This window comes from Lissotriton helveticus, chromosome 1_1 (assembly GCF_964261635.1).
Source record: "Lissotriton helveticus chromosome 1_1, aLisHel1.1, whole genome shotgun sequence".
Classification (NCBI taxonomy): Eukaryota; Metazoa; Chordata; class Amphibia; order Caudata; family Salamandridae; genus Lissotriton; species Lissotriton helveticus.
The window spans coordinates 1,568,777,834-1,568,801,011 of NC_136057.1; the positions used below are offsets into that span (position 1 = coordinate 1,568,777,834).

Sequence of the window (23,178 nt, forward strand, 5' to 3'; positions counted from 1 at the left end):
AGGAAAAGTGCATGAGTTATCTGGAAAAGCGTAGAACAACCAACGAGATGTTGAAACAAACGGTGGTTGCTCATCAGTTGATAATAATTACCCCAAAAATGCAGCCATATGTAAAACTGCAAATGAGTGATTACGAGAGGTTTCTTCTAACTCGTTTTAGATTAAATATTATATTCAGGTCGCTTAGCTTCCCCAACATGAATGATTGGACAAAAGGTTTACCTAAATGCCCATGTGACGAAACTTCTGAACAATCAGACATTCATATCCTTTTCTTTTGTAAATTTTATTTGATTCCAAAAAGAAGAAGGATTGTTCCGTTGTTGAAGACTATGGAAATAAATCGCTGTCGTCCTGCTTTTTTAGCTGTTCAATGTTTGGATAATATTTTAACTGTCGCATCTATTTCAGCGTTTTAAAAAAATGTTTTTAGATCACGGAAATCTATTATATCCTGATTGGTGATGAATTACTTGTATCTAAAGATGAGATTCTGTAAATTGTGATTTTATTGTACTTTTATGGTTGTTCTCTTTTAATAACCGAATAAAGATTTTGATGATGATGACTCCAATCCCTATCCTGCAAAGGATGGCGGACTGTTCTGCAGCACACTGGCTTCTTGATACATTTTTCACAGGTATGGGGAGATAGGTTGCTCCAAGCGATCTGGCAGAACACATTCTCACTGTGCTTTCTATAGTATAGGTAGTGCTAGATAGAAGTATCAGTATGATATATATTCATGTATTAATATAATTGCTGCAAAGTTATAATGATTGATTGTTTATCATTTTCACCTTTATTGTAAAGCTGACAACAATGCTTTGTTTCATTCTCCTAATAATTGCAGCTCATATTGTTACACAAGAATCCAATTGCTTCAATAAATGATTAAAATGCCAGTTTGTGCATTTCGTGTGTCTCCCTTTGGGCATGCCTAAGTAATGACAAAAAGGTAGATCTGTTTCCACAATTTCTTTGGGGGAATTAGAATGGTCATATTCTGAGGTAGCAGACACCATTGGGTACACTGTCAGGTTTGGGCTACAGAGGGCTCACAGTGAGCTATGCAGGAATTGGGACAGCATACTCTGATAATATGAGAGGGCTCAGTCCCCATATTCTGATGATTATGTTGTCCAGATTCACAGTCCTACTTAATTAGTAGAAACCGTACAGCAGGGAGTGCTCCTCAGCGTATTCAAAGGACTTCTGTGCAACCAGGACAGGTGTCTGACTTACAGCCAGTTTCCCAGAGTTTTGGGGACATCACCTAAAATCTGGGCTTTATGCTGAAAAAGCTGTGGACCTACTCATAAGCACTCAGAAACCTATCTGCCTGCTTAGAGATGGAAGGAGCCTGCCTGGCCTTGTTGGAGGAAGGAATATCCAGGTGGAACAAGTTACAGTGCATCATTAGTGGTGGATGAACATCCAGCAAGAACCGGACTGCTTTAGAGTGATCTAGGGAGCACCCAAATGCCTGTGGCCCCACTTAGTCTATTATCCAGTTAGTCTCCGGAACCGCAACACTGGGCTTCTCATCCTCCTGATCAGGGCTGCATCTGCCAGTGGGCCAGAGACCTGGATGGGGTTGGTATGTGCTGGAGTACCAAATGCCTGGACAAGAGCTACATCTACCAGGTTGCCCTATGCCCAGTGAGCTGTACCTGCCTGACTGCCATAGACCTGCATGTTGGCTGCATCTGTCTGACTGACATGGACCCACCCTGGGCAACACCTACTTCCAGTCTACCCAGGGCTACAACTAACCCAGACTGCAGTCCCCCAACTAGTCAGCCGATTCTTCTCAAAGGCTGCCGAATTGCTGAAAGACTGCTACCGCCAAATCATTTATAAAACTGATCAAGGCCCAGTGCCACGAGCTCTGCTGGAAGGGCTGGACAAGAGCATTGCCAGATGCCACCTATTACTGACTATGTTGCACACATAAAAGACTTGCCAGCTGCCCAGGGATCCTACCAATGTGTGTGGGAGGGAAGAATAGGTACATAACAGCATTTGAATGTGTGCCCAGCAGGGCTAATATACCTCAAAATGTTGAGCACAATCGAAATTTGGATACATGAGCCTAATTCACTTAGTTCTGAATAACAGTGAGATGGGGAACCCTGAGCTGGAGGTAATCCTTGGGTGGAACCAGAGCTGGAGTGAGCAAGTGCATAGCCTACAAGGGAGATTACATAGGGTCACTGTCCTGTATATTTCTTGACATGATTAGTATTGAGTACAACTGTGATTAAAGTACTTTGGAGCCCATTTAGGTTTGGTGGAAAGGGTATTCAACTGCAACAGTGGTGGAGTACCCTCTCCACTAAACTGAAGGTCTGCTGACTCATTTAGAGGCCAACAGACTTTCATTATGTTGATGGTGGAGGCTAATTCATCTCAGCCACTGACATAATCTTCCGACAGCCCAATGGAGTATGGGTAATCAGAGGTTTGGTCATGTGTCCTCCCACCTTATTTAGAGTTGGTGAACACAATGGCGAGCTTCCACTGCCTTTCACTGCCAGGCAAAACATGGTGGTAAGGGGCAGCAAAAAGTGTAAAATGAGAGAAAAAGACCATTGGCAGGGGGGGGCATTGTTTTCCAAAGCAAAAACCCAGTTCTAAATAAAAAGCATTTGTAAGTTTCTGTGAGGCTCTGTCATGTTGAGGGAACAGTCCATCAAACTAACAATGCATTGGCAGGATCTGCAGTGACAGCGGTTCCTGCAATTGTCAGTAGGAAACTCCATCAGGGTGACTGAGTATTTTACTCCATCGCCCTGACAGAGTAATACCCAATCTGCCAAAGTCTAGCGTATCCCATGTGTTTCTTGTAAAGACAAGCTCTAGGCTGGACATTAATATTATTGTATCTTTTGGATGACTGTTGAGTGCTGAGTCTCTCACTACCATCTAGAGATGCATGTGAATGCTTGCCCAGACTACCCTGAGAGTCAAGTGCGAAAAGGATTGCATTTGTCCTAGTTTGCAGAAATGTATCAGGAAGGGTAATAGGGAATTAATCATGCAAGCAGATAGAAGACTGCGAGGCCATGTTAAAGCACATTAAATTAATGTTATCCCCTATGGCATATAATAGGGCACCACAGAAAAATATAGGTGTTGAATTAGGATAGGTATTGCCAATGAGTCAGTATGCTGAGGACTTGAGTGTATTTGGCGAGCTTTTGCCAGCCACGGCCGGTGGTGGTAGTACCTGCGGGCGTTGACGTGGGGAGGGGGAGGGGCAGGGTGGGGGGTACTAATGTATGGATTACGGAGTTTAACAGGTAAGTAAACATATAAATAACTAAAACGAAATTTGTTGCGCGCACTGCATCGCATTTGGTGATGGAGTGCATGCAACGAAATTCGTTTTATTTATATATATATGTTAACTTACCTGTTAAGGTCCGTAATTCATACATTACTATCCCCCACCCTGCCACTCCCCCTCCCCCTCCCCACGTCACCGCCCGTAGGTACTCCCACCACAGGCCGCGGATGGCTTTTGCTCAGAGAAGGTATGCACATGCATGTGACATTATGAAAGCAGACAATTCATTTCGATCATATTCAACTATGATAACATAAAAACTCAAAAGAAACTACTTTTGTTGCTAAAAAGCAAAATCCTGTGTTTGGTACCCACAGAAGAACCTTGCATGAGCTAAGTTAGGAATGTTAGACTGACACTGTGGAAATGGTGGATCTCCCAAGATATAATATGTAAGCTCCCCTGCAGTGTCTCAAAAGACAAAAAAAGAAGAAAAAAAAAAGACTTGTTCTATCTCTTGGATCATTCATATGCAAATACCTTAAATCCGAAATTACAGATTTAGAAACATACAAAGAGCACTTGGGTGTTACAGACGCCATCATCTTCAAAACAAACTTCCCTAACTTAGCAAACACTCACAAAAATTATCTGACCATTCAGATACTATAATAAATTACTACAGGAGGACAAGCTCAACAATGAACCAAGATACTGGAAGACTAAGATCTCTCCTTTGCTCTGCATACCTCCATTTGTCCTTCTTTACTGTTCTGGAGTAGCAGAGTTGTGAGTGGGACCCAAAACCTCTCCTCTACTCCCTCACATCCCTCCTGTGTCAAGAATGGCCAGTAGTCCACTCTGTATATATTTGTATATTTTTGTATATTTATACAGCGCAAACAATCGCTCCGAAAGGAGCATCCTGGCGCTAACTACAAAGTGATGCAAAAGATCAGAAACAGGAAAAGGACCTAAATGAAGGACATTACACAGTCGTCAGAGAGGGAATAAATCCATGTTTTGAGTTGTTTTCTAAATTGATTTTCATGGGTTATAAATCTAAGGTGGCCAGGAATAGAATTCCACGCTTTCCCAGATAGAAAAGACAAACACTTGCCTCCTTTGGTCTTGAGTTTGAATTTTAGTGGCTTGATCAGGTTCTGACTTGAGGATCTTAAGGACCTTACAGGATTGTAGTGAGGAAATCGTTTGATAAGATAATTCGGGCCAATGCCATTGAATGCACGGAATGCTATTATTAAGATTTTAAACAATATTCTTTTAGGGAGTGGTAACCAGTGAAGGGTTTTAAGAGCTGCTGAGGCAGATGATCTCCTGGGTAGCTTGAGAACAAGTCTGGCCGCTGCGTGTTGCACGCCTTGGAGTTTTCTGAGTGTGTTTTTCTTTTTAACTCCTGCCATCAGACCGTTACAATAGTCAAGACGTGCAAGAATTAAGGCCACTGCCACTGCCTTTCTTGAGTCTGTAGGAAGAAAGTCAAAGAACTTTTTAAGTGACTTAATGATATTAAAGCAGCTTCCTGCAACATTCCTGACATGTTGGTCAAAAGATAATTCGGCGTCGAAAAGAACGCCGAGATTCCCCGCTGATGTAACTGCTTGTGGTGGCGCAGGGATGTTCTCGGGCCACCATTTGATGGGACAGAATTGGGAATTACTACCCATGGGTAGAATTTCCGTCTTACTGGTGTTACATTTAAGGTGGTTTTGCTCCATCCAGCCGAAGACATCTTTTAAACACTTCTTAAAATTCGACTCAGCATTAGCAGAATTGTTCTCCAAGGGAACAATCAACTGAGTGTCATCAGCATATGATGTTACTAATATGCCGTATGACTCAATTAAAGAGATGAGAGGGACCATATATATATTGAACAATAAAGGGCTCAATATTGAACCCTGGGGGACTCCAGACTGTACCTTCTTCTCTTTAGAAAGAAAAGTGCCCAGGGAGATGGTCTGGGACCGGTCTGTCAGGAAGGAAATTATCCAATCCAATGCAACATCCGTGATTACTATATCCCTAAGTCTATTGATCAATATGGAATGGGAGATGGTATCGAACGCCGCCGTAAGATCTAGTAGGATTAGGACGGCGTTCTTTCCCTGATCTTGCAATAGCTTTATTGAATCAGTGAGTTCAATCAGGGCAGATTCCGTTGAATGGTATGAACGGAAGCCCGATTGCTGAGGATGAAGAATGTGATGTGAGTCGACATCATTTTTTAATTCTTTATGGACCATATGTTCAGTGATCTTGCCCAGGACAGGAAGGAGTGAAATCGGGCGTAGATTAGCAAGGTCTGTAGGGGATTTGTTTGATTTTTTCATGAGAGGTCTCACGATAGCATGCTTCCATTCGCCCGGCACAACACCTGTGCTCAGGGAAGCATTAACAATCTCATTTATGATCGGGTTAACAACCTCAATTAATTGGTGGAGGATTCTGGGTGGACATGAATCCGAGGGGGCACCCGATTTACATGACATCATTGCCTCCCGGGTCTGAAGGAGCGTGACCGGGGTGAAAATTCTAAGATTGGCCTTCAGTTTCTTTCCACAATCCGATGGAGTGGCAGACAAGACATGGCAGGGAGCTTGGAAGTCCTTTTTTATCAGTAAGATTTTTTCTTCAAAGAAGTCCACAATCTGATTGCAGAATTCTAGGGAGGGAGGGATTTCTGCTTGTAGAGCTCTAGGATGAGTGAAAGACTTGACAATGGCGAATAACTTTTTTTGCTTTTGCTTGGCTGTATTAATAGCATTGGTATAATAGGTCTTTTTGGCTAATTTGATCGCCGTGAGGTAAATTTTTCTCTGCTGAATATACAAGCTTCTATCTGTCGAGTCATAGGTTATTCGCCAGATGCGTTCCTTTTTTCTGCACAATAGATGAGCTTTTGCTAGTTCAGCTGTGAACCAAGGGGCATTAATCTTCCCTTTTTTCCCTTTGCCTTGAGGGTGATTCTGTCGAACTCTATCCTTGATCTCCTGACGCATCCATGTATGAAAGTGTTTGGAGCCCTGGGTAGCATCACCAGGCATGGTGGGACTAGGTGTAGTAACAATGGGATTAAGCTTCAAGTTAGCCTCAACTCGCGTCCAATTTACATGGTTTCCTGAATTATGAGTCAGTTTGGCTAGGGATTGAGGTTGTGTGATCTTAATAAGAAATGGGACCAAAAAGTGGTCTGACCAAATCTGTGGGACAGGGGGCTGCGTCTCTAAGAGGGGAAAATTAGTGCATATTCCGTCCAAAGTGTGACCTGCTTGATGGGTGGGCAGTGTAACTATTTGGAGAAGGTCGAAAATCTCCAAGGTTTGGAGGAAATTCAGTGCTTGTGCATCAGATGTGGATTCTAGATGTAAATTAAAATCACCCAAAAGTGAGAAGTGTGGATAGCGGATTAAAAATTGTCCCAAAGAGTCACTTAGTGAGTCTAAAAATGCTGAGGGGCTACCTGGAGGGCGATAAATCAGTCCGCCAGAGAAGGAAGATGAATCATTTAGCTTGATGGAAAAACCCAAACCTTCCATGCCTTTTAGGGGACCTAAAGTAAAGGTGTGGCATTTTATATGGCTTTTAAGCACAATCGCTACTCCTCCTCCTTTACCTTTCATTCTATCCTGTCGGAAGATAGTGTACCCAGGTGGAAGGGCAGTAACTACATCTGGATTGCTGGACTCTGTCAGCCAGGTCTCTGTTATAAAGAGACAATCTAAATTTGATTGTATGATAAGATAATTTAGATCTTGACTGTGACAGCCCATGGAGCGGGAATTAATTAGCCCCCCTTTAAAATGTGATATAGTTGGGGGGATGTTATTTAGAGGGGACTGTGTTTTAATAGAAGACCAGGGTGAGGACCACTGACAGAATCTACACAAGAATGGTCCTCTGATTTTCGCCATATCTATCGTGCACAGACAACCTATAGGCATAGTGGAGTTGGTAAGCTCGCTTACCTGGTGTGGAAAGGCAAAATGCGATTTCCCAGCCCCTCCTGCGCCTGTCGCGGACTTGGCGCGGACGGGCGCAAACGGGCTTTCCTTTGGCGCGCCTTCGTCGCACCCGCTGCGCCCGCCCGCTGCGCGGATGGGACCTGTTATTATTCATATACTGGTGGAGGAGGGCGGTAGGCGCCGCAAGACTGGAACGCTACCCCTGTTCCAACCAACCCAAGATGGCGGCCGTCCCTGTGTCCAATCGCGTCAGCTGTTAATCGCTGCGCGTGGACCAGGGGTTCTAGTTGCTGCGAGGGCAGAAAGGAATATCAGTAAAAAGGGAATTTAAATCTTCCCTGAAGTAGAGAACGTAAGTAAATACAATAATACAGTTTTAAAACAATCAGGCTAACCCCCCGGCTTTCCGCCTCAGGGGAGAAATCTGAGCACACTGAGTATGTGTGCGCGAGGAGAAAACACCTGTTTTTGTACCTGGGAGAGCGGTAGGCGTCGCAAGACTGGAACGCTACCCCTGTTCCAACCAACCCAAGATGGCGGCCGTCCCTGTGTCCAATTGCGTCAGCTGTTAATCGCTGCGTTTGGACCAGGGGTTCTAGTTGCTGCGAGGGCAGAAAGGAATATCAGTAAAAAGGGAATTTAAATCTTCCCTGAAGTCTGTGCTAATAGGAGGAGTGTCTTGCTCTAACTACCAACAATAATTCCACCATCCTATGCTTATTGTGTTAGACAACCTCACACATGTCTTTTTTCCATCAGTGGTCCTTGCCAGGAACTCAAGCAGATTGTCATCTCTCACGACCAAATAGTCCATAGATATATCTAATTGGGGCACCTCTATCCACCATCCTATTTTCTATCTAAGATCTCTAAGTGTGAGCATTAAAAGTACTTGATCAATGCTTGAAAATGTGCTATTTCCTGGGCCTAAATTCACTTCCTTCTCTGCACATGCCCTCTTCCTCCAAATAGCGGCCCAAATCAATAGACCACTTAACTCCCTTGCAAACCCAGGCTTGCAGAATGGTGAAAGTCTTTTTCACCCATTGCCCCCCATATACAGTCCTGGAATTTCAACTGACTGCCAACAATGATGACCATTGCACATTATAACACCAGAGACAACGCACTATCCTTAGGTTTCTAGGCCTCAGTCTCCTTTTATGACGTTCTTATATATTTGACACAATATCATTTCTACCCACTGGTAGTTTCTACCTTTTTTTTCTCACAGCTCCATTATCTGTGTTTTTCTTTAATCATGCACTGAAAAGGTGTTTCCTAATTTCCTAGTGTCTCTTCCAGGGTTCCACGGTATGAACATTCAACTGTGTGGTACCACTAATCTCTAGACTTCTCTCCTAGGGATTTCCCATTTGCCTGCTCTCATCCTATATTTCAGATGTCTGGCACACAAGACCAGCTGTTCCAGACTTACTTGTTTCCTGTAGCACATATCAAAATATTCCTAGCAAGTCATCAATTCACTGAATGCTCTCTACAATAAGACTAATCCTTGAACAAACCAATTGCACCATGCACTAGGATGAGAGACCCAAGAGAACAATGCCAAATGCTTACTGAGCTTTTAAGGCAGATGAAGCTTAGTAGATTATGAATGTGAAACATTTTCCCTAACATTTGATTACTTTGGATATGTGTAGGCTTGTTTTCATCCATGATGCACTTGATGTTAATGTATTGTTTACTCCTCCAATGTTGAGGTCAATCAGTAGTCTGATAAGTTCTCATTTCTTCTTCTCTCAAAAGGCTTTCCTCACAAGAAGTGGCCCAATGGTCCCAGTCTTTCCAGAGTCTGATGACTACCAAATGTAAGTTGACTCTAATATAAGCTACAATATGGGTTTCCATCCTGACATTAGTCTTCTGAACATACTGCTGAAATATATCGATCTTTTAGCACTATCTTGCTATGGATGCTGTACATGGATTTCTTATTCTGCTTGTTATTTACTGCATAGCTCACAATATTATAGCGTCAACTACATTGTCCTTTAAAAAGCTATGGTCATGTTTGTGTACTACTTCCTTTCTAATGCAAAAAGGTTATTGAAATATTTTATATTAAATGAAAAATATACAAAGTCTGCATATATTTTTTAACTTAACATTATATTTTTTATATTCTTAACTAATTTAAAGAATTTAAGTTAACCTTATTTCCTATGGGGTTAACATGTACTTCCTTCCTTTATTATTTTCAAGGGTACACTATTGCAGTACCAGTGGTTGGCCATTTGTGGTGTTGGACTTACTACTGTTTTTTGAGTGGTAGCTTACACTCATACATTTGGCACCATGCTTTTTTCAGGGGCTAGAAACATGTAAGTTTCACTTTTGAATAACTTTACACTTGGATTTTGTGAAAAGCCAAAAATCGTGAAGTTACTTAAAGCTGTATGAGTAACGTCACATGTGTGTGTAAATTGCTCACAACTGTAACTTACTTTTGGGAATAGTCCACCCATATGTTTTTGATGTGTTTAATTTTGCATTACAGGTCCACCTTTTATTCTTCATGCCTGCAACCATGCTATCTCTTTCATATAAAAAGCAGGACACCAAGGGTCCGATTCTTAAAGGTAACTTACACTTTGATGTAAGTTAACTATTTTTTGCTACTCACAAACTACGAGTTAACAGTAAGCTTACGACTATGGAAGCTCCACTGACCATAAGAGAACTTTGCACAGAAAATGATAGAATGGGCCTATCCTTTTATGTGCGGAGTTCTCTTCCTCGACTGTGAAGTCTTTGTAGTTGTAAACTTGCCATTAACTGATAGTTTGTGAGCAACAAAACAATAGGAAACTTACACACAGGTGTGCGTTTACCGTTATGAATCAGGGCCCAAGGATTTAAGCAGTTGTATGATGAAGGTGTGATCACATATTATAATCAATAAAAAATCCTCTGCCATAAGTTAAGAGGATATTGCAAGTCACATCTGACTATCATGACCTTCAATTGGAACCCGACCTTTGGTCTTGTTTCTCTATTTGATCACAGAATTCCTTAATGAGTTACAGTATGCTTAAATTATATGGAAGGAGATACTTTATCCCATATATAAGAACATTCCACCCACTGACAGTATAATGTTTTAAATTTAAAAAACAGAAAGACTGACATCGGAATGTTGAAGCATAAGGTCATTATTGGCGTTGCACCACTTTATAGTTTTCATTGGGTGTCTATACCCTTTTTTCTGAAGAAACCCATGACTTTGAGGGTCTCTCCTTAAGAATTCCATAAGTGATGATAATTATGTGATAGTGGTATGCAATGGCAGGCCTACCATCAAGTGTTTTTTTCCCTCCAAGCAACTCGCACCATGTACGTGGCCTTAGATTTAGGGGAAAATTGTATGCTAACACTGTTACTAGATTTAAATAAGGTAGAAAATTGAGTCTGGATGGGGAGACAGCTCCTCAGACAGACCAACTGAATGGGGTTTGGCTAATTTAAAATGATCCCTTTAGATACAAGCATGAGTTGTTTATAATAGAATTCCTGACTTAAGGGCCCAACCTCTGAGCCAATGCCGGCTGCGTATTTAAAAATGAAATCACCTGAAATTGGTTAATTAACAATACCTCTAAGACATAGTTAATGATGGGAATCTTTTCCTTTGTGCTTGCAGACGGACCAATGGTGTACAAAGCCTACTTAAAGACTGAGTACAGTGAGGAAAACCTGGAGTTTTGGACTGCCTGTGAAAAGTACAAAAGGATAACATGCAGATGGAAAAGGAATGCAAGGGCAAGAAAACTTTTCAAACTCTACATTCAGCCGAACTCGCCTAGAGAGGTACTCATAAGTGAATGAATACACCCAGTAAGGATGAACATTTAGTGTTGTATTTCAGACCTGCTGGCGGTTTAGGATACAAAGACATCGAAGCATCATGCTGGTTATTCCCTCTTGGTAAATATCAATCCATGCTTCATGTTACTTCAACCTGTTGGCTCATGCTAGCTGCCTGATTCCCCCATACCTTCAAAGAACAAACCTACTAAATGATGGACTCCCAATGATACTTAACCTAGGGATGTAATTACTGTGTTCTGGCTCCTTGAGGTTTGAGTCTGGGTTACTATCACTCGATTTCAAGGATATGTTTATTTCTGCCCTAAAATCTTAGGGCCTCTTTCTTACAAACCTTAATAGTTTTCAAACTTCTGTGTTTTTCTTTTATGCAGTTTCAAGAAGAGAGCAGGATGGTCTTTCCTAAATAAACATCATACCCCCAGATTCATCAAGAACACATTTTGCTACTCCTTAATAGCGAAAAATACCGATTCGCTATTAAGGAATAGCAAAATGCTATGCATTAAGAAATCACTACAAAAATAGCAATTTCTAATAATTCTGTAATTGCGACTCGCAAATTGCAAGTCGCAATTAAGGAATATCTCCCCATTCATTCCTATGGGCCTAAAGGCCCATAGGAATGAATGGGAAGACAATCTCAATTTGCTAATCGCAATTAGCGATTTGCAAATTGAGATTGCGATTTCAAGGGTGCAGGGGTGTCCAAAGGACACCCTGTTGCACCCCTGAAATTGATGTGTGCACATATATTGCGCATGCACATGCCCTTAGGGCATGTGTGTGCGCAACATGAAAAATGCACTTTAGTGCATTTTTCAAAGTTTTTGCAAATTACCACGAAGATGTACTTCATGGTAATTTGCGTACCCTAATAGCGAATTCGCAATTTTTTTCACTTTCATGCATTGCATTTAAGGAATCTCAATTTGAGATCCTTAAATGCAAATAATCTCAATTCAGCGAATTCTTAATTAGCGATTTTTGCATTTGGGATGATGCATCCCAAATGCAAAAATACCGCTCGCAAAGGGCCAGATTCTCAGAATCTGTCCCTTCGCGAGCGGATTTAAGCTTGATGAATCTGGCTGATAATTCCCTTCTGCCTTGGGGTCCTTGAGTATGTGATGTGCAGTGGCAAGGATAAACAGACTTTACAATACTGGAGTCAGTGAGGAAGTTCGGTGGTGGAGCAGACTTCAAATTTACGAATGCTGCACTGATGTAGCTAGGATGCCGTGGGCCCTACTGTAATAAAGGAACATGAGCCCTAAACCCACTGATACATAGTGAAAGACATCCATAAGTCATTTCCAGCACTGCCCCCGCACCACTGGGCCCTGCTGCAACTGCACCTGCTGCACTATTGATAGTTATGCCCCACAAATACTGACCTGACCAATGTCTGAGGTGCCTCTCCCAAGTAAGATTGGCATGTAAAGTACGTAATTCCTCATAAAACTGCAGACAAGTAAGTGTGCCTGATATGCTGGGGAAACATCCCAGCCTGTCAGGGATATAGGTAATAATGTGAGACTGATATTGCACCTTCATTTTTGGGATATGGTCCTTGATCCTATTTGTTGTGGTGCCAATTTCATTAAGGTTAGATTGCCGCCACAGAATATTTCCCCAAAGGCGGCTCCATATATGCCTTTGGAAAGACACTAAGAAGAAAAACAACTGCTTCCATGGCAAACAAGCATTTGCAATGCAATCGGTCTCATCTTTGGGACCTTGGTTGCATTTACCTATGGAGCACATTATTGTGCGTGCAGTAACATGTACTGTTGAGAATCCCACTTTTTGTGACGGAGAAATATACTATGAGGTGTAGCCATCACAGTTGTAATGCAAAGGGCATATGGCAGCAATGCTTAAGTAAAAACAGTGACGAACACGTCCTAATGTTTGAGTCAGTTTCACACAGGTCTTGAAGTGTAATGGAAGAAGTCGGAGGTTTTTAAAAAGGGCAGTTAAAATGCTGAGTAGTCACACATTTCTACCGGTCTCTCTCATGGCATCACGGAGCAGACATAACAACTGCTTTACAGACTAGCCTTGCGGGAAAACAATATTACATGCAGGAGGGATTCATCCACTGTGGAGTGTTTAGGTACTTGAATACGGCTCACCAGCATGTTAGCCAGGCCTGGCACCAGAGCTGGAGGGTGGCTAACCGACAGCTGATTAAAGGGACAGCAAAGAGTGCAGTGTATGTTGGCACTGTGTTTGCAGAGTGGGGTAGAAGCAGATATTATTCACTAAAATGAACAGCATTGCCAATTCCTTACAGTTCACATGTGGATACGCCTGCCACACTAAGCCGTACAGGCAGTTCATCCCAATTTATGTTCATTTTTGAGTCATGTGATCCAGACTCCACCAAAACATTTTTGAATCCAGATCCTATGATCCATCACTGACCTCTGAGAGCTTCTCTCTACCGCGACTCGTGCTTTTACCTCAGGTACTTTACTTCTGCTCTTTCACTCACCAGTGTTTCGCATGCTGTCATGTTTGGGCCTCTATTTATAGTATTAAAATAGAACCCCCAAGTCCCAGAATGCAAGCTGCTCTTGGCTAAAATGCCAGAGCTGATTGAAGGCGTCACACGCATGATAAAGGTCGCGCGTTCCCCCTGGAATAAAGGCACTTACAAGACCCAAGTGTTGCACTGTGGCGTGTGTGTTCTATGTCGTTTGCATGGAGAAACAAGAAGTTTTAAACAAGCATTGGCGTAGCCAATAGGTCTCGCCTTTGGGACCTTATAAGTGTTTAGTTATCCAGCAGAATATCCTTGGTGGAACAGCATCAAGTGTTGCATGGCTAAACACTTATAAGGTCCCAAAGGTGAGACCTATTGGCTATGCCAATGCTTGTTTCACAGTGGAAGCATCATCTGGTGAGCAATTCAAACAGGGAACAGAGCTCCTCCTGCAGGCAGGTGAAGTGAATGACTGCGTCCACTTGAAGGGGGATGTTTGGCGAACCCACTGGATGCCCTTTCAGAGGGAGGCACAGTAAAGTGTGCCTCCTGATAACCCATAGTACTTGTAACTCTGGGAACCTAATGAGTTGCTTTATTTTACGGCCTCCCATCTTCTCTTCATCTGTAATTTAGCCCACGTGTCTTCCTTCCTCCCTTGACCTTTACATTTTAAAATTCAAACTAGTGGTCCATATTTGGCAAAGCTTGAAACCTCTCCTTTCTGTTTTTTGTAGGAAGAAAAGCAGTTTGAAACATAAAGCTAGCGCATGCGCTGCCTAGGCGAAACCTAAAAAGGAACACTTCTTTAGATTGTACTATAACCATATTATTTCATGCTGAACACTGTACAATTTAGGGTGTTCCTTTTCTCTTTTTGCTTATAAAAAAGTTAAATAAAGTATTTGAAACAAGCTACTAATGTATGCTTTTGTTATTTTTTCATGTATGAGAAATCTTTGGGCAAGGCCAATTGCTGGTCCTTCTTGGAGAACATGAGGAGGAAGCATGCCTCAAAAATCTGCAATGTGAAAGGAGTCCTAAAGATGTCTCAGATTGTGGAACTACACATTGCAGTTTTTTTTACTTCAATTATTCTCTATACACTTGTTAATGTTCACACATCATTTAAGATCTATTTCATGTTAATCAGTTTTTTCAGTATTTTGCCAGAGAAAGTCACCATATTTCAAAACAAAAAGCCTTCCATTAATAGCTTGCACCTCCAATGAAGGAAAGATCCAAGGAGCATGGTATAGTGATGCAAGCTGCTAGGCCTCTTTTGAACAACTCGATGTTTGAATACAGAATATTGACAGTTTTGCCAGTAACTTATTTTATTGCAGATGCCTTTTATAACAGTGTCTGACATGTTGCATCCCACCACAAATTCATTTTTGGCATGGAGCCAGTAACCTACCTAGTATTTGCTTACCAGCAATTGTGGGTTTAAAATTTTGTTTGAGGAACCATGAGTAGAAAGTAACATTTGCCGAGTGTGTTCTTGTATAACACAAACTTCAAAAAGTAAATCAACCCTATGCTGCAATTTAATCTTTTAGAGTAGCCCAACAACTCATGGAGTAATCTACACTTACTGTGCAGCTGATACAAGATCATCCTAAGCAATGTAACCTCATCTTGAAGAGGTCATGAGATCATACTAAAGTAATCCAAACTCATTTAAAAGTTGTCTTAAAAACATCCGGACCTAATAAGTTATCATGAAATCATTCTAGAGTAATCCTCGCTCATCCTAAAGTTGACCTGGAATCATCCAGGTGTAATCCTCTCTCATCCAGAAGTTGTCACTTAGTATTCTTGGGGTGGTGGGAGACCATCACTCACATTCAATTTAAGTCATCAGAGCATCATCCTGGGGTAGTTTTAGTGAGGCCTCTAGAGTCAACTCATTTACATATTTCACCCGATACACATACTTCAGGGTGGCTTTGAATGACTTTACCAGATCATGACAGGAATATTCCAGCTGAAGTCATTGGATTACTTCATAATGACTGCAGGATGAACTTCCTTTTTGACTTGGGAGACTCATGACCACAAAGCGTGCCAACAAAGAGTCCCTACATCATGCCTTTCCAGAATTGGTCATGAGCCCAAAGTGCCCTTGAAGCCCAGGTGAGTCAAATAAGATAAGATGAGAAAAGATGCAGGAAGCCACAACAACCTGTCATTGGTGGATATCTAACAATAATGTGTTTGATAATACACTATCATCATGCTTAATTCCTTACAAGGGAGTTGGAAGAGTAAACACAAGCTTGCTCACTGGCACTCCAATTGTGATACAGAGAAAACATCCTTCTGTGATGGCCAAGAAGAGTGAAATGCTCACTGGGAAAGTTGGCATTTATATATTGATTTATTGGTGCGTGCTTGCAGTGTGCATACCTCTCTTATCAGATTCAGGAAGGACTTTAAAACCTGACTTTTTAGGCAAGGCTAATTTCTTGGACTTTTTTTGTATCTCTGTTTTGTGGCTGGTGCAGAGACGAGACGCCTCTAAGCATTTGTTTGTGCTTTTTTATAAAAATTTAAATAAAATAAAAAATTCACATGGTGCTATGCTGTGCACATTGACTCAGAATTTTCCCACAAGACAAGCCGATTCATCCCTTCCCACGGGCTGCCTTCTCTTTCCAAAATGTCTACAGCAGAACAGAAGGGCACCCCAATCCCAGCCCTATGACTTGGAACTCAATTTACACTTGATTGCCAGCAGGGAGTTCACCTGAGTGTAGCTAGAGTATCAATCATGGTTCCATTAGCCAGTGCTTGTGGAGTCAGGATACAGGGCCCCACATGAATTATCAAAGACAAGAACTTTCAAGGAAAAAGATACGGATGTCAAAGCTGCACAGTTTGTTGGGGATATTCGTCCTTGCAGCGAGATCACAGAGTAAGTACATTGCTTCAGACAACAAAACATGTTGCACTATAGTCAGTTATCAGAATTACTCCGAATCCTGTCTGCTGTAGAAACATATAATCTGAAAGTCCCTGATTCTAATGTTGACAAGGCCAACTCCGCATCTAACCGTTCTAAGGATGACAAAAGAAGCACAGAGTTGCTTAACCGCATGCGTGCGGGCGGAATTCCGCTCGTACGCGGAGATTTTTAAAAGCGCACTTTACGTGACGAGCTGGGCTCGTCATCAGCGTGCGAGGAGGCTACCTCATGACGAGCCCAGCTTGTCATCAGCGTGGAAGGGGTTAAACGCGGCTTACTATTCGCAAATACCTATAAAATGCATCTCACTGGCTTCTATAACAGGGCCACATTGGCTGCTATAAAACTGCAATAAGTGCTGTTTTAAGAGCGGTAAGTTCTTTATCATATTTAAAAAAAAATTTTTTAGAAATGGTTAATGTCCGCATATTGTAACTACCTTGCCTATATAACGCTTTTCTTTGTCTGTATATATGTACATACTTCAATCAAACGACCTCGCATTATATGTAAAGCGCTCTAATACCTTTGGGTCTAGCTAGCGCTATATAAAACCTATAAATACATGAATAAATATGGGACGGTTACGTTTAATTCGAAACAGCAGATAAAGAGAGATATTTAACTAAACGTTAATTACAAATTAATTGGTAGAGGGTGGCTCTACTCAGTGTGCTAACTCTTAGCGCTTCAGTAAAGAAGGAGATAAGTAGGCTTTTAAAAAAAAACGCGACGCGAGTTGACCTCTGTACTTTACAAAGGTTGCAGTCTAGTTTTGGAAGAATGAGACTTGGCTCTTATGACCTCATCCCAAGTGTGGGATAATCCTGGGAGGTGATACTAATAACTCAATCAGAGATAGGTGTTGTTTATCCCTTTGTACCCTCAATTACGCGAGTTCTGCAGGTATTAGCGGAGGCAACGTCGTAAGACTGGATGTTTGCCTCAGTTCCGAGCTACAAACCTCAGAACCAAGCATGTTCTCATTCGCATATATTTTTGCAGATATAACTACGATTAATTTACCTGCCATATGGTATGCCGAGAAAGACTCATCATTGGAAATTATGCGAATGACATATGATGCCGATTTAGGCGCAAAAAGGATTTCTGGCCAAAGTACCTGTTTTGGGTGGAATGTGTAAAAGTGCATTAGCAACACAAACAATTAAAGAGCTGTACATAAATGTCTCAATGCCATAACAGTGAACGTCAAGGAGAACACACTTCAAATTAGATTGCAGTTCAAATTAGATCGCACCTTTTCCATGGCCCCTGACAAATGAAAGGTTGAGTCAGTCCACTCAAACTTGGAAGGACAGGAAGCTCTGCTACAGCAGGCATGTTAACCTCACGAGATGCCTCGCTGACGCCTTGGTGATGCAATAGGTATAAAATGAGCTATGTTGCTAAATACATCAAGTGTTCACTTCAAGCACGTACGGCAAATGTTGATCACATCACTCGGCGGAACAGGTCAGATTTTCAGGGTATTTTTTGTATTCAGTTTTAAACTGTCATAGTATAACAAGCATTGGCTGCGCGGCTGTGAAAGCGACGCGGCCCCGACAGCGACCCGGCCGCAAAAGAAGCAGCAGCTGTTTGCGCGTGTGCGCGCGCGCGCAGTCTGCTCTTTTTCAAAGCACATACTCGTGCTTGTGGCATGCTCCTGCTCACTCCTGCAAGGTGAATGCCGCCACAAGCATGAGTATGTGCTTCGAAAAAGAGCAGAACAACAGCTAAAGGTCTCCTATGCAGCACATGCGCATTGCGTAGGCGATACCTAAAAACTCTTGACGCCATCTTTATTGAGTGCAGAGATACAGATAACGGTGAGAAGAGGTGCTTAATTTGTTAGATGCCCAAAGTTCTGCTCAGATGCCCACAGATAATTACATTAAACATCTGCACTCCAAACTACAAACATGATAGTCGCAAACCGATTACCCCAAGATTGTCTGATACTTTTTGTCTCTTTGATCCATTCACTGACACTCACCCTTTATCAAACTTTTGCAGGTTCCAGCATTGTCACTTTTCGGCGACTTGTCCATGTTTGCCTTCCTCCGTCTTTCAGATCTGTTTGGTTTTTTCCCCCTCTTTTGCACTCACTTAGTACCTGATGAGGAAATTCTGTGCCAGTGCCCCCTACCAGCTAAAATTAATCACGTGTTAGAAGACTGCTTGCCTGTCTATGCGCTTCTCTGCATTAGGAGCAGCACTGCAGCTTTGTATTTTACTTGTCTGCTCTTAACCAGCGATCAGCATTATCGAATGTAACAATGCATAGAAACAGTCCCAGCTTTTCAGCAATATTATTGTGTACATTGGTACTTACCGGGCTGGCTGGTGACACAATGTAACAACTGAGACTGGACATAATGCAAAGAGATGAATCGTCCATGGGTTGCGGTAAAAGGTTTGCAACTTTATCTTATGCAGGCGGGCAACTAGAGCCAAATTTCGGGGGGGGGGGCTGAAAAATATTTCGGGGGGGGCTAATTCTTCCAAACATAGACAGAGTGGCTGTAAGAAGGGGCGAACACGCAACAAAAGCCTCATGTACCCGTAATTGGCTTTTAAATACCTGTTAAGTACTCGGGTGCGGCTGCAATTAAATGCTCGCCAGCCCGCGAAGCTGTCTCCGGCCGGGCTGACACACACGACGGGGGGGGGGGGGGCTGAAGCCCCGTGAGCCCAATGGGTGTTGCGCGCCTGATCTTGTGCATGATTTAAACTCATCCCAGCCTAAACACAAGAGCGGAGTGCGGTGGGCTGCACCACCACTAGGACAGAGTGTACCCCGGCAGTCGGATGTCGAGGTCAACTAGAAAAAGAGAAATAAATTAACCAGATGGGAGAAGAGCGTTCCACCGACGGTAGGAGTGGAGAGTGGTGCTCGCTCCGTGAGGGTGGCGTGTTCTGCCCAACAGATTTGATCCCGTGGAGAGGGCTGCAACAGTTTAGTGCAAAACACAGCAGAAATTATTCCCCAAATCATGACTGTTTTGCTGCAGCTAGCTTACAGACTTGGGAGAACAAAAGCCCTACGTGAACGCATACAGGATCTTGTGCTGCCGTGCCATGAAAGCACCCTGTTGGCGATTCAAAATATAACAAGGAATGAAAACAAGGAGGAGGGGCCATCACACTCTATAGAGTGTGATGGCCAAACAAAACATTCTCTGAGTGAAATCGCCAGGGACGGAACTAAGCAGTTAAAGGAGGGGCCTTTATATAAATGCACCAATAACAAGCCAGTATTTCTGAATGCCACAGATAGTAACCAATGGCAATCGGTGCATTTGACAAACACCACAGAGCATATATAACAGGTCGATCGAACCTTGACCTAAAAAGTATTATAACATTTTAAGTGTGTTGCATAATATGATAAGTATTTAATATACAGAACTGAATGCAGTAGGATCCATTGGAAAACCAGGAATGGATGGAATTACATTTTGAAGATCAGAAAACCAGCGCAGGGGGAAATCTACTTACCATCAAAAGTAGAATAGATCATTAGAGGGCCGTTTAATGGAATGGCATAGGACAGGACAAAATAAAATAATTCTAATCAAGTGAAATAAACCATAACAGAGAGAGCTCAAGAGATGAAACATGACAAAAAAGTCAAACATAAATAAATAGTAGGAAAATATATTAAGCATAATCTGTAGTTCTTCGCTTATTTTGAGTGCTGAAGCAGTAGTAAAGTTACAAGTGCAGAGTCCCCACACGCATAGTGGAATATCCCCATTCGAGGCAGATTCTCTGCACTACAGTGGTCAATGCAGAGATTTTGCCACGAATGCGGAGATTCTGCACTCGTAACTTTACAAGTCGTAAGTTCCTTTGTGAATCGGGCCCATTGTATTTTTAGACTTTCAGAAAGCAGAGCAAAATGTAATCAGCACATACAAAACTAAACAGGACATGTCGTTATTCCCAGGGACCGGGGACTGTTATTAGTCTGTATCCTCAGCCTCAAATGCAAAGGTTTCACACCAGGGCCCGTATTACAGAAGAATCCCTGGGGCGCAATGGGTGTTTGCTTCTGCTTTGTAAATGTGAGAAAAACAAGGACCCCCTGGGTAGTGATCGTAAAGAACTCCTAGGGCAGGGAAAAACAAATGTGTGCAAAAATCCTAGGCAGACTTAATCATAGACAACAAGTTATGGTACCCACTAATGACTAGGAACAGGCTTGCAAAAAATACATAATCATACGTAAAATACAAACATGTTTTTATTAACCATAATAAAATTCATATATAAAAGAGACTAACATTATACAAATCATGTGACAATACAAAATTAAAAATATTATATACAATTGTTGTACATAATAACAAACAATACACTATAGCATGATTGATTAAAAAAGACACCACAATTGATTGCTGCGAGGGTCCACGAACAAATGAAGAAGAAAATACTCGACGCGCGTTTCGGCGAAAACGCCTTCTTCAGGAGTCACAAATAACCATCTGCAATTACATATTAAAAAGTTATTACATATATTATAATTCTGGAATGACTAACATCTATAAATAATACTATTAGAATGACAAACATGTAAACCGACAAAATTAACATAATATATTTCATGTGACTTTGCCGCCAACCTAACAATAGAGGGACCAACATTTCTACTTTGTGTCTAGTTACTCATATGATACACATGTTTCAGAAAAAAGATTGTAAAGTACTCAAAATGTAAATGTAATGTCTTTCTTTAACCTATTGAAGACTCTTTACTTGATCAGAGAGACAACTTCTGGCATATAGATATTAACATAAATTAATGGAAACTTACAAGATGTAACAGAAACAACCTTCAATTTTGTAGTGCTACCACGTGAAGCGATGGTCAAACAAATATCTGAAAGAACATATATATAGAAGCAACATATGTATTAAAATACAGCAATCAAGTGGTTTGATGCAAAAACTGCAATAAATCAATTGAACACAACAGTGCCATGCAAATGCAAAGGAAACTAAAGTTTCGTCTTTTAAACTATATGTCTCAGTCATGGTAAGACCAATTCTATATATTCAAGATGACTGCAGGTGTGACGATCACATCTAGATGTTAAGAAGGAAGTCCTAGATAAAAAAGATTCAGCAAAAATAGTTCATGGTACCTGTTAAAAGGATATATTGAATCTTTGATGACCGTCGATTCAATTTTCACAAATATCTTTAATGGGTCACATTACTGTGTGTCACTAACTGAAAAACACAATAGTAGTAATCCTTATCAATTAATTCATAAAACCTAGAAATGTGACGCTGAACATTCTGAATCTAATGGAAATAAGGTAAAGAATAGGTGGGCATTTACCTTAAGATTCTAAAATATCCATGTATTCGATGTCCATGGATACAGGACTGATTGGAAAGTTGGATTTAGTAAAATCGTTGGTTCTAGGAGGAAGAAAATATAGAAATTAATTTCTAGCGTTTCGAGGAACGGCCTGATAATTGAAACGATAAATAAATAAATTACCTGAAAAAATGAACGTAGTATATATTATCGTTCATAGAGGTACACTCAGTAAACGGTCCACATAAGGTTCCAGTCGTTTTTGTCTATATTTTGCAGGGTAATGACTGTAAATTTAAAAAGGACAGTCGCATTATATGCGGAGACAGTTGTGATTAAATATAAGTCTCATATTTATGTTTTAGGATATATCCTGTCAGGATACGTTCATTTTTTCAGGTAATTTATTTATTTATCGTTTCAATTATCAGGCCGTTCCTCGAAACGCTAGAAATTCATTTCTATATTTTCTTCCTCCTAGAACCAACGATTTTACTAAATCCAACTTTCCAATCAGTCCTGTATCCATGGACATCGAATACATGGATATTTTAGAATCTTAAGGTAAATGCCCACCTATTCTTTACCTTATTTCCATTAGATTCAGAATGTTCAGCCTCACATTTCTAGGTTTTATAAATTAATTGATAAGGATTACTACTATTGTGTTTTTCAGTTAGTGACACACAGTAATGTGACCCATTACAGATATTTGTGAAAATTGAATCGACGGTCATCAAAGAATCAATATATCCTTTTAACAGGTACCATGAACTATTTTTGCTGAATCTTTTTTATCTAGGACTTCCTTCTTAACATCTAGATGTGATCGTCACACCTGCAGTCATCTTGCATATATAGAATTGGTCTTACCATGACTGAGACATATAGTTTAAAAGACGAAACTTTAGTTTCCTTTGCATTTGCATGGCACTGTTGTGTTCAATTGATTTATTGCAGTTTTTGCATCAAACCACTTTATTGCTGTATTTTAATACATATGTTGCTTCTATATATATGTTCTTTCAGATATTTGTTTGACCATCGCTTCACGTGGTAGCACTACAAAATTGAAGGTTGTTTCTGTTACATCTTGTAAGTTTCCATTAATTTATGTTAATATCTATATGCCAGAAGTTGTCTCTCTGATCAAGTAAAGAGTCTTCAATAGGTTAAAGAAAGACATTACATTTACATTTTGCGTACTATACAATCTTTTTTTCTGAAACATGTGTATCATATGAGTAACTAGAC

General features: G+C 41.2%; 1 protein-coding gene across 2 annotated transcripts in view; it reads left to right on the top strand.

Annotated features, from left to right (window-relative positions):
* Window positions 1–23,178, top strand: part of RGS13 (regulator of G protein signaling 13) — a 348,690-nt gene that overhangs the window by 299,409 nt on the left and 26,103 nt on the right. For both annotated transcript variants that reach the window (XM_078658602.1, XM_078658592.1), the window contains exons 3-4: window positions 9,049–9,110; window positions 10,943–11,109. In XM_078658602.1, the coding sequence (XP_078514728.1) occupies window positions 9,049–9,110; window positions 10,943–11,109 (229 nt within the window). The remainder of the gene's footprint in view (window positions 1–9,048; window positions 9,111–10,942; window positions 11,110–23,178) is intronic.